General features: G+C 41.8%; 1 protein-coding gene across 1 annotated transcript; it reads right to left on the bottom strand.

The window, feature by feature from the left end:
* Positions 1–9,339: 9,339 nt before the first annotated feature.
* Positions 9,340–9,660, bottom strand: LOC114704684 (60S ribosomal protein L38-like). Its single transcript, XM_037204363.1, has one exon. It carries the CDS (start codon positions 9,600–9,602, stop codon positions 9,390–9,392), a length of 213 nt encoding a protein of 70 aa, XP_037060258.1. The 5' UTR covers positions 9,603–9,660; the 3' UTR covers positions 9,340–9,389.
* Positions 9,661–13,305: the final 3,645 nt, after the last annotated feature.

Genomic DNA, 13,305 nt, shown 5'->3' on the forward strand with positions numbered 1-13,305 from the left:
ACATCTTCTTTAATATTGTAACTATAATTCTTGCTCGGTAATTGTTTTGTTATATGTAATTTTACCATGTTAAAGTTAAAACCTTCCTTTTTAAAAAAAGAAGAAAGGGGAAGTGCTGTGGATATCACTCTATGTAAATAAAACACTGATGGCCAATGACCAGGCAGGAGGTAGGTGGGACAAGGAGAGAGGAGAATTCTGGGAAGCGGAAGGCTGGGGAGGAGACACTGCAGCCACGACCAGGAGAAGAGCATGTAGAGACGCTGGTAAGCCACCAGCCACGTGGCAAGCTATAGATTTATAAAAATGGGTTAATTTAAGATAAAAGAACAGTTAGCAAGAAGCCTGCCACGGCCATACAGTTTATAAGTGATATAAGCGTCTGAGTGATTATTTTATAAGTGGATTGTGGGACTGCGGGGCTTGGGGAACCTGGAGAGAAGCCCTCCAGCAACAAATGTCTAGTCCATAAACATTTGACAAACTCAGACAAAAAGCTCCATCATTATCTATCCTATCTTGATGAGTCCAAAATGTTGTACCTAATTCACTTTCTATCCTAACTTGTATTACCAACCAAAAACTATATTTTGATGTCTTTCAAACTTATACACTTTACACCTCTTCAGTGAGCTGTTCTGAATTTGTTAACAAGGAAAACTATAACTATAGCTACAACTTCAACTCCCTCAGAGACCTGAAGTGGAAATAATATTAACTGAGTAAGGAGGAAGTGCAAACAATCAATTTCCAAAAATTGTGAGAAATGACAGAAACAGCTGGCTGCCTAGACAGTCACCTAAGGTTCCTTTGCAACATTGGGGTATCTACCTTCAGCTTACAGGCCTAGCATATCTGACAGACTCATCTGTGAAGCAAGATTTTCTAAAGGGCCTTCCTACCTTGTCTTGGCAAGGTTCAGCATTCCTTTTGTGTTCTGCTTGTCCCATTTGGACAGCATACTGTCAGCAGTCGAGGCAAGGGCACTTTCTTACCCAGTGGCTAACTTTTGCCACAAAGAAAGTAAACTACATATGGAGTTTCTTCAATGCCCATCATCTTCTCTGAAGTAGATTGGTGCTTCCAGGAGCAGACATGTCTTATAGTCATAAAAAAAAAAAAGGATCTAGGTTATTAAAACATCTTACATGCCATAGTCTGTAGCTCTCTGAAGTGTTTGAAGATGGCCTGTCTATCTAAAATATATTTCTGTTTGACCTTGAAAACATACCTAATATGACTACAAGTTTGATTATAATGACTATTACCTTGCATTTCTTTTTATTTATTTATTTATTTATTTATTTATTTATTTATTTATTTATTTATTATGTATACAGTGTTCTGTTTGCATTTATCCCTGCAGGCCAGAAGAGAGAGCCAGATCTCATTACAGATGGTTGTGAGCCACCATGTAGGTGCTGGGAATTGAACTCAGGAAACTCTGGAAGAACAACCAGTGTTCTTTACCTCTGAGCCACCTCTCCAGCCCACCTTGCATTTCTTATATCCTAATTTGTTGGCAATAGTAACTCTCAAGGACTAGCAATTTGTACAATACCTTGAACAAGATTAGAAATATATATATATATATGTATATATATAGTATATATATAGTATTTTCTAACAAAATCAATCTCAAATTTATATCAATATACAAAATTTGTATACAATATACAAAACTCCAACCCAATGTAAAACATTAAAACTAGTACTTGCTTTCTAAAAATAGATTCAATAATCTACCTTTTTATCTTATCATATCTATGTTCTCTATTTTTTCTTTTCAGAGTATATTCAATAATCTACCCTTTATCCATCATTTATTTCTATCTTTTTTTCAGAGTAGATTCAATAATCTACCTTTTATCTAATATCTATATCCTTTTTCCTCTTTTTTTCAAACAAGAACTCTAAATCTAGTCTCCTTTATTTAGCCTTTTTCCTGACCACTAACAATAACTTGTAACCAACTATTCTAAACAATGACAATTTTCCATAACCCATAGAATAACCAAAAACCACCCACTCCCACCTATTGGGAATACAGGCATTTTGTTCTTAAAATTACTTCCTGCTGTCCTGGGGCAAAGGCATCTTTAGGGGATCCTGAAAAGAAAAATTTTGGGTTAATTGTCAAGTCCTGGAAGAGGTAGCTATATCATTTGTTGTCCAGACTCTGCATAATGCCAAAGTGCAGGGCTTGTCTCAAGTCCTTGCTCAAGAAGTCTGCGAGGCTGGACCATCTTAGTTAGCCATCTTGAAATACTCCTGAGCAGTTTGTAGTCCAAAGCTGATGTTTGGGTGGTATTTATCATCTTGGTGGTCTTATCATTGCCCTCATGGAATCGTCATTGTTGGGCCCTATCATCTTTTTGGAGACTTCAAAATCGCTGTTAGACATGGTCATGGTTCACTGCAGAAAACTGATAGAGACTCAAACCCGAAATCATGTACAGGAAACTAGATGAAGCCTTTTTTCTAGGATTAGTTAGTACTCTATGACCATTAATATCATGACAAAAGTTTTATATATATATATATATATATATATATATAAATCTTATAAATTTTGATATAAAATTCATACAACAAAAGTTTTAAAGAGTCAAAATAAAACCAAAGGATTATGAGATTAATAACAATAGAATAGTTCCTTAAACTGGTTTTTGTGGTGGTATTGTGTTCCCCAAAATATTGTGTACTCTAATAAATTTATCTGGGGTCAGAGAACAGACATCCACTAGATACAAAGACTAGAAAATGGTGGCACTCACACCTTTAATCCTAGCATTTCCAGAGATAGAAATCCCTCTGGATCTCTGTGAGTTCAAGGCCACATTGGAAATAGCCAAGCATGGTGACACACACCTTTAATCCCAGAAAGCCAGCCTTTAATCCCAGGGAGTGGTGGTAGAAAGCAGAAAGATATATAAGGCGTGAGGGCGAGAAACTAGAAGCATTTGGCTGGTTAAGCATTTGGCTAGTTAAGCATTTGGCTGGTTAAGCATTCAGGCTTTTGAGCAGTAATTCAGCTGAGACCCATTCCGGATGAGGACTCAGAGGCCTTCAGTCTGAGGAGACAAGACCAGCTGAGGATCCAGCAAGGTGAGATAGCTGTTGCTTGTTCTGTCTCTCTGATCTACCAGCATGGACCCCAATAACTTGCCTCGGGTTTGATTTTATTAATAAGAACTTTGAAGATTCATGCTACAGGTTTTCTTCTGTCCCATATCAGATGGGTCTTCGGACATGATACAGAGATTTTGCATTTTCTTTTAATAAGCATGCTTGGGTTTAGAGAAGGAGAGAGCCATACTCCAACTCCAAAGCCAGCTTTAATTTTTAATTGAACTGGGACTACATAAAGACCATTTGCATTATGTGTCTGTAGATTACAGCAAAAACAAATATTTAGGAAGACTTGTAAAATTTTTCCTGTTAGATATGTGACATACCAGTGGTCAGAAATAGCATGTGGTGGCACAAATGTCGGTCCTCAGAGCAGTTCAGAACTGGCATTGAAGGAGCACATAGTAAGTGCTCACCAAAAAATAACAATGATCAATTGAAAATGTTCCAGGTGAACACAGTCCTCCACACATTTGTTGCTCTTAGAATAATTCAGACTCTATATTGATGGTCTAGAGTGATAATTTGTGCAGATTAATTATTCCCTGGATGAGAATGAAATGCAGTAAAGTGGCTATTAAAGATGGGGTGAGAGGCTAGGCGTAGTTTAGTTGGTAGAACTTGTCTAACATGTATGAAATCCTTAGGTTCAAACCCCAGTACTGTATGTAACTGGCAGAGTGGCACCTGCCAGCATTTAGAAGGTGGAAGCAAGAGGATCAGAAGTTCAAGGGCTTTCTTGGTTCTTAGTGAGTACAAGGCCAGCCTCGGATACATGAGACCCTATCAAAGGGAGAGAGGAAACAATATCACCCACATGACTGTAAAAAACCAGTGCCTACAACAATGATAAAGAGAAACAGAAGTCAAATAAAACAGAAAAAAGTAAATACTCTGGAGCCAGACAGAAGGCTCAGCAGGTAAAGTCACTTGCTGCCAAGACTCATGATGTGAGTTCTAGTCCCAGGACCCATGTGGAAGAGAAAAAAAGTCTCCAGAAAGGTGTCTGCTCACACATGGGTGTGCACACAAATAAATAAGTGTAATAATAATTAGTATGATAATAAGTAAGAAAATAGCTTGATGGTTGATTACACTACAGAGGCTTACTTGGGATTTTCTGCTCTTCTTGAGCAAATCTGCTCAGGCGATGTTGGGTCTGCAGCAGGTTGTCCTCCTTTTGGCAGCAGGCTGGAGAAGGCACAGTGGCAACCAGCATTCCACATGACCCTGTGCTGTGGCTCCTTCTATACGTGGATGGCTGTACTTGCTGCCTTGCCCTGCCTGGCTCTACAGGTCTCAATGTAGAGCCCCTGGCCTAGGCTGAGGGCTCTCTCTGCTTTTTCATCAAAGAGTATTAGTGGGGAGGAAATGGAGCTAAGGAGAGAGGCTCACAGCCTGCTTCATCTGGCCCAGGAACGTCTCCACAGTACGTTATACTAGAAAGAGGGTCTCTAGGAAAGAGGGGGGTTAGCTGGACATCTTTGCAATCTAGGCAATCCTAGATTTTTGTCAAAATCTCAATGGAAAGCATTGCTTCAAATGGAACAAACTACTTTAAACTTCAGCTCACCTGTGTGACATGAGTGGATAAGATCACAGTTTCATCGTGCCTCAGTTTCCCCACATGTTGAGTATAAATAACATCTTCCTGGCAGAGTCATGACATACTGTGTTGTGAATTACAAGATAGCTCTCTCTCTCTCTCCTTCTTTCTCTCTCTCATTGGTCTGGGGATGAAGTTCATGGGTAGAGCGTCTCCTTAGCACACCCAAAGCCTGGGGTCCATCCATCCCAGTATTACAGGAAGGTAAATACACAAACAAAAACCACATACATGCATTCACACACACAGACATACATGTGCACTCACATTCTCAAACCACTATCGTGATTATCCCCAGGGAGAGACTGGGTGTGTAATGGTATACTCAAAGAAGACTTGGGCATTTGGTGTTTTGAGGGAGCAATGTTGTTTGTACTATGATGAAACAGATAAGAAAATAAAGTTTTAATGTGAAAATGTGATATTCTCACCAGCCAGAGAATCCCAAGTTTATCCAGTGTTCCTCCCACAGTGTGGATCATGGGCTTGTACCTGGCTCTTCCTTCCCAGAAGTATGGCCAGTCCTTCCCTAGCCAGGGCCTCAGATGGTCCAAGGTTCTGTCTAAACCTTCTCCTTAAAGATCCTAGGATGGCATGAAGGACAAGATTTGAAAGCCTCATTAGGATATGATACCAAGTTTACAGATGAATAGCCACTCTGATTGCTGAATGCTGGTCTTCCTAGTTCAAAGACATCCGAATCTATTGTTCCGGGAATGTGGCTTGGTGGTACAGCACTTGCCCTGCATGTGAGTCAGAGGTGACTGACTGTTTCGGCACTGAAATGTAGCCAGAAACTCTAGGTACAGCACTTCCTAAGTAAGCTGTATTCCAGTCCCTACAATTGCCCCTGGGGAAAGAATTCTTATTTTATAGTATTCCCATTTCAAGAATGGAGATGTTGAGATTTGCTGCAGAACATAAATCTCCCAGCTTTCTACAATTCTTTCTTTCTTTCTTCCTTCCTTTCTTTCTTTCTTTCTTTCTTTCTTTCTTTCATTCATTCATTCATTCATTCATTCATTTATTTATTTATTTATTTATTTATTTATTTGAGACAGGGTTTCTCTGTGTAACAAGCCCTGGCTGTCCTGGAACTCACTCTGTAGACCAGGCTGGCTTCGAACTCAGAGATTCACCTGGCTCTGCCTCCTCAGTGCTGGGATTAAAGTTGTGCATCACCACTGCCCGGCTTTACCATTCTGTTTTCTAACAGGTTGTTTCATTACACCTATGTGACATTTGTTTGGATTCTATTTCCCTGTTCTGCCCTTTAAATGACATCCTGCCTTCTAGCAGACACTATAAAATTTAAGATAGGCAAGCAAGATGAATGTCAGGAAACGGTGACAGACCTGTCACATCCTGCTGGTCCTCTCTGCTCAGTGTTTGCCCTCTACCTATTGACAAGCTCCTTTGGATGACAGCCTCCTGACCTCCCTTTACAATAAAACCCCAGCTCTGGCCTGAGTCCCATCACAGCTCCGTGGGACTTCCAACAGCTTGGCCCTGCTTCCCCCAATGTTGACACTGTCTGTGAGAGAATCATATACCCCAACAACAATAAACTGGGGGCCATTCAATTCAGTCATGACCCACATTGGAAAAATCAAGAAGATTTCTCTTTCATAGGCATGGTTGTTCATTTCGAACTAAAAAAAAAAAAAGCACTAACGCATTGGGTGTTCATTTTTCTACATTATTAATTCTGGGTAAAACAATGGTCATGCTGGCCATTGTAGATGAGTGCTCAGCAGCCAGAAGGTGGCATGGAAGGAGCCCGCTGCTTGGAGGATGAAAGGGAACGTCAGCAGAGGACACTGAGTAAGGAGAAGAGAGATGAAGAATAAGAAGCCCACACCTGTGCAGGAAATAGTGCGACTCAGATCTGCTGCCTCCAAGGCGCTGTGCAAGCAGAACAGGATGGCCAGCCCGACTCCAGCTTCCTTCCCCGCCCCCACCTCACGCTCTCGAGACTGAACCGGGGACCTATTGCTACACACTCTCACTGGGCTCCCTTCCGCCACCCCCATCTACCATTTCCTATTCAAAAACCGTGAATCTAACACTAATTGAGAAATAGCTACTGCAATTTTACCCATTTCAGAAATAAGGAAGTAATGTAGAAGTTAGGTATATTGTTCACGGTCAAAGTCACCTACAACATGAAAAATTAAATTTGGGTTCATTTAAATGTCCAAAGTTCTAACATTTTAAAAAATTATATTTTTTTAATGTTAAGTATATTGGTATCTTGAATGTCTCTCTGTGCACATGTGTTCCTGGAACCCAAGGAAACCAGGAGAGGGCGATGGATCCCCTGAAACAGGAGTTCAGATGATTGTGAGCTGTCTTGCGGGTGCTGGGAACCAAAGCCAGGTCCTCTGGAAGAGCAGCTGCTGTTCTGAAGGCCCACCTTTCCTGCCCTGTCTTAGGTTGTACTCACTTTGGGTTTTCTTTTGGGGTAGATTGCTTTATTGTTGGATTTCTAAATTGGAAATTTATTTTTCATAGTTACTTGTCCACAGAGATTAAAGGCAAAATAGTATTAGCAGGCCAAGGTGTGAGCTCTTAGATTTTATTTACTATAACTCTCTCCCTAAGTCTGCTTCTTGGGAGATGCCATCTGGCTGCTAGGCTGGTTTGTAGATGTTTAAGGCCCAATTCAGTGTTTTTCTACTTTTTAAAAAATTTCTACAAAAATAGTAGTGATAATTCCTTCTATCTACATCTGCTAAGATGGACAATTATTGCCAGAGAGATATGGAAATTCACTTTCTTTGTAATAATTAAACTCAAGCCGCCATCTCTGTTTTTTTTTTTTTAAATAAATGAAAGGTTTTTGTTTTTGTTTTAAATCAAAGTTATATTCAAGCTTTTAAAACAGGCCAAATAGTTGTAGCTTAAAATTTGGTGCTGGGTCCCTCTGGGGAGATGAGCACTCCCTGAGGGACAATCACTACCATTTGGCTTGGAGAGCCTCATGGGCCTGACCCAGGTAGCATTCATTGTATGTCCATCTCAGTTACCATGCAGGCAGAGGTCAGTCCGAAGGGGCATCTGCCCCCAGAGTGTGCACGAGAAGGCCTGCTTGGGTGATGGAATCACAAATGAAACATTTTTTCAACTCTGGTAGTTTGAATAGGCCAAGGGGATGCATCCCCGTGGCTCCCTATGCCCATTAGGAGCGACTTTGCGGAACAAGAAACTCCAAAGCGCCTCCTTGTGTGATGGGAGGCGCTGGGTCTCTTTGGTCACTGGGTATCATAGTGTTTCCAGTCTCGAGTGCTACACACAGCAAGCAATCGCTCTTTGCAAAGTAAAAGCTACAGCCACCTGGCTGGATCTTCCTAAGCGATTTGCTTTCAAAAGCAAGATAGTGCCATTTTCTGTGATTGGACTGTTGCTCTAACTAAAATGTTGGGACCCTTTAGATGATTTTGTAGTTTCTCCTCGGATTTTATGGCTTGAATATTCATTTTTAATTTTTTTTTTGTTTTCATTATGTAAGTATACAAAACAAGGGATAGGGTGTGAATCTTTTTGAAATTAATTGCCTTGTAAATCAAACTTATTTCCATAGAATGCACTTACTCATCATTAGCATGCGAGAGTTTCCAGTAAAATATCTTCTGTATTATTTTTATTATTAACATATTTACACTGTCGCCCCAGCCCTGCACCCTTTGTGAATCTGTTTTTAAAATAAATCTGACCTGATACCAGAGTGATCGGTGCAATAAAAATGTATGATGTGAGATTAATCAAATATGGTCGGGTTCAATTTATAAGGGACACATTAAGAAAAATTATTTCTTGTTCGTGTATGCCACTCCAGTGAATCAAATGGAACTGCGAATATTTCAGCAAGATACATGTAAAATCCATCCATTCAACAAACATTTATCATGCATTTACTGTGTGCATCACGGGGGATAAAATCAAGCTGAGCCAACAAGAAATGCACACAGGAGACAACTGTGGGCCCCGAGCAACTGCGCAGCTGTGGAATCCAGGTTGGAGATCCCAGGATTCCGCGCGAAAGCTCCCAGAGCGGCGGTGCCTTGCAGTAGTTAAGAGTGTGGGGTTCTGGATTTATTTCCATTTTTTTCTTCCCCCAGGAACTAGCCATTAATATTTGCATGGAAAAAAAAAAAAAACAGAGTAGAGGAGGCATAATTCATGTTGAAGATAGGTCTTATATTCTGTATATGTGAAATAAATTTCCAATATGATAAAATAAAGCAAACAAAACACATATTACCTTGGACACAGGTTCAAAGCCTGGCTCTGTTGTAAACCACTGGTTGACCTTGAACAAATTTTCATTTGGTTCCAGTTTTGATTTTCTCATCTTCAATAGAGAAGAGATAACATCTTCTGTAGTTTTTTTTTTTTTTCCTCTCTCTTTTGCTTTTTTTGTGGCGGGCCTGGTACCCAGCTCCCAAATCAATCTGCTCAGAGGCGTATTCTTTCTTATGAATGCCTGGCCTTAGCTTGGCTTATTTCTAGCCAGATTTCCTTAGTTTAAATTATCCCATGTACCTTTTGCTTCTGGGCCTTTTCCTTTTCCTTTTCTTTTTCTTTTTTTTTTTTTTTCCTTTTTTTTGACTTTTCAGGGGTTTTAATGGTCAAAACAGAGAGGTCTGGTTCATTTCAGCTCCTTCACTGCCAAACCAGGGGGCAGGGACTGTTTCAGCTTCTCAGCCTTCTCCTTGTCTGTGATGACCAGGGTGTAAAGGTACCTGCTGCAGCGAACCTTGAACTTCACATTATCCTTGTTCTTCTTGATCTTGACAGATTTGGCATCCTTCCACCGGGCTGTGAGCAGAAAGTTCTTGATTTCCTCAATTTTCCGAGGCATGGCGACGGACGCTCGGTGCTGGAGACCTCACAGCGGTGAGAACCGAAGAAAACGGAAAAAGCGCCTTTTCCTTTTCTTACTCCTGTAAATCTTACTTTCACTCTTACTCCGTGGCTGGCTGTGTAGCTGGGTGGCTGGTCCCTGATGTCCTCCTCCTTCTCTGTTCCTTGATCTTTTCCTCCCATATTTCTCCTTCTATTTATTCTCTCTGCCTGCCAGCCTGCCCCCCATCCTTCCTCCTGCCTTGCTATTGACCGTTCAGCTCTTTATTAGACCATCAGGTGTTTTAGACAGGCACAGTAACACAGCTTCACAGAGTTAAACAAATGCAACACATCTTTGCATCATTAAACCAATGTTCCACAGCATAAACAAATGTAACACATTTTAAAATAATATTCTACAACAATCTTCCTCATTGAATTATGGCAGGAATGAAAAGATTATTCTCTCCATAAGCATTCACTAAATGTCTGTAGACAAGGACTGGGGAATGAGAGAAGCTGGCTTGGGGGCCACTAGTGTCTAAGTTGGAAACCACGGCCTACGCTCACCTCTCCAACTAAATGTCTGCTTCCTCCCTGCTTGAGCCAACCGGGAGGGCCAGGCTGCTTTAGCAGCAGATGTGAGGCTGGAGATGTCGCAGTGGTGACGGTGGGCTGGGCATGGTGTTCATACCGGCAAGCTGAGCACTTAGGTGGAGGTTAGGAATCATGATCTTGAGACCAGCCTGGGTTACTTGGTGAGACCTATCTACAAACAAACAAACAAACAAACAAACAATCAATCCCAGTGGCTGAAGGTGGCTATACAAAGATAAACAACTTGTGGACATTTTAGGGTGAAGAATCTGCAGAACCCACATGCTACCCCCAAGCCTTAGGGATAGAACACAGAACCAGACAGAGCCAGGACTTTCTTAGTCATATTTGACACTGCACTCTAGTGCCTAGCACAGGGCTTCGTCTGAAGTAAGCAATCACTTACACTTGTCTTTGGTGGCACAGGCCTGTAATTCCAGCTATTTAAGAGGATGAAGCAGGGGGATAGCAAATTCAAAGCTAACCTGGGCAACTTGAGAGGCACGGCTTCAGGGGAAGAAAGGGCAGGTAGGGGTAATAGCTTAGTGATGGCATGCCTACCAAGCATGTGCGAGGCTCTACATCAATTCCCAGCAGCACACACAAAACAAACCAAAATAAATACCAATGCCCTATAAAATACGAGCAGTCATTTATATCTCCATCTCTGTACCTCTACTCTGTCTTCTCCGCTGTTTATAGAATAGAAATACCCACCAGGGCTAGGGAGATGTATTAGTGAAATACCTGCTGTGCAAGCAAGCACAAGATCCCAAGTTCAATTCCCTTAAAGGACTGGGTATGGCAGTAAACTTGTGATACTAGCACTGGGAGGCAGATGTCCGTGGCCCCATATTAGCCTAACTTATAGCCCCATATAGCCTAGCCTAATTGGTGAGCTCCAGGCCAATGAAAGACCCTGTCTCAGAACAAAACAAAACAAAACAAAACAAAAACAACAGGCCCTGAGGAGACCTATGGTCTGCACACCCACTAGCACATATGTACAACACATACATGTATACCTAAACACACACACACACACACACACACACACACACACACACACACACACACAACTTTTTTGAGAGAGACAGAGAGTGAGGTGAGTATTCCAGGCTGGCCCTGAAGTCAAGAATGACCTTGAACTCCTGATTGTCCTGCCTTTACCGTCCAAGTGCTGTAATTATAGGCCTGTGCTATCACATCCAGTTAATGCAGTACTGAGGATCGTACCTAGGACTTTGTACATGCCAGGTAAGCAGTCTACCAATTGAACCACACCCCCAGCCCTCAAAGGGCTTTTGTGAAGATCAAATGCATTAATATTTGTAAGGCACCAAGAACTGCCCTTGGTTCATGGTCAGTTCTATAGCCATGCGTATCACATGAAGCATCAACATTGATCTTGTTTGGGTTCTGTGTGCATTAAGTGATAAAACCATTACATGCAATAGACACTGACAGCCCCTGCTGTGAAACCCTGTCCTGAGCAGACTCAGCAGGACCTAGTCCCAGACTCAACAGTATCGGATGTAACTGAAATTTGTCTTCTGTTTGTGCCCAGCCCAGGGCAGCTGAGCACATGCTGTCCTCCTGATGCCACCACCCCCACCAGCCCTTCTGGTACTACATGATGCCTGTTTTAGTTTGTTACCATTTGCCGTGATAAACGCACCCTAAAAAAAGTAACTTGGGGGAGAAAGGGTTTATTTCCTCTCACCATTCCAGGATATAACACATCATTGTGGGGGAATCACAGTGGTGGGAACTCCAAGCAGCCAGGCCTGTTATGTCCACAGTGAAGAGCAGAGAGAGAATAAAAGTATGCATGCCTGTTCCTAGTTCACCTCTCTACTCTTAGAGAGTGGAGCCACATAATGGGTCTGTCTTCTCACCTCAGTTATTGTAGGCTGTGGAACAATCTTTTTGTACACTGTGAAGATTTGTTACTCTCATTGGTTTAATAAAGAGCTGACTGGCCAATAGCTAGGCAGGAAAAGATTAGGCAGAACTTGTGGACAAAAATATTGTAGGGAAGAAAGGGAGTGGAGTCACCAGGAGACTCAGAGAGAAGCAAGATGAACATGTGGTACTGAAAAAAGGCACCGCCATGTGGCAGAGTGTAGATAAGAATACAGGTTAATTAATGATGTAAGAGCTAGTTAGTAACAAGTCTAAGCTATTGGCCGAACACTTATAATTAATAATAAGTCTCTGTGTGGTTATTTGAGAGCAGCTGGTGGGACAGAGCTGACCTGGCAGTCTGGACAAAAACTCCACCTACAACTGTAATCAACTCAATCCCCCAGAGACATGTCAACAGGACAACCTGATTGAGACAATCCCTCGCTGAGAATCTCTTCACAAGTGACTCTAGATTTTATTGAATTCCTAATGAAAACCAACCACTACAATATCCTTAACCCAAAACTCAAGAGTAGGGTCACATTCTCTGCTACCCTACACTACTCCAGGGTCCTGCTTGGCTGTGTCTTTCTTGTCTTTATACCCATGACCAATAGCTGACACTGCATTTTCACAGAGATGGTACATCTCCCCATTTCTTTCCTCTCTTTTTTCCTCTTCCTCTTTTTGTGATCACTAAATCCCAGAGACTCCAAGCCCACCCGAGGGGACCCTTGGCTACATGAGCACAGTCAGACCTGTGCTGGCCTCATCGCCCCTGCGGGATGCTAGCTGGAAGTTTCTTGGCCCTCTGTAAGGTCAGTTACAAAACCAATCAGCCCAGGGAGCCCCACTCTGCAGACTAACTGATTTTTACTCATTCATTTTGTCACTCACGTATTTCCCTAACTCAGTCCCTCCTGTGATCCAGCACATAGGACCAGTGGCACCAACCTTGTTCTCACAGTGTCCCTGTGCCCATGGAGCTCAAAGCCCAGTGCAGGAGAGACATAATGAATTACACTGGGTAATTTCATCACAGAGTAGAGACATGTATGGCTGAGGTCATTGGGAATAGAAAAAGGAGGGCCGTGAAATCGTGAGAGCTGTCCAGCTGTGGGTGGTTCTACTCCATTCCAAGCCCCTTTAAAATTTACATGTACATATGTATATGTATGTATATACACATATATATGTATATATTCATATACATG

This window comes from Peromyscus leucopus, chromosome 4 (genome assembly GCF_004664715.2).
Source record: "Peromyscus leucopus breed LL Stock chromosome 4, UCI_PerLeu_2.1, whole genome shotgun sequence".
Lineage (NCBI taxonomy): Eukaryota > Metazoa > Chordata > Mammalia > Rodentia > Cricetidae > Peromyscus > Peromyscus leucopus.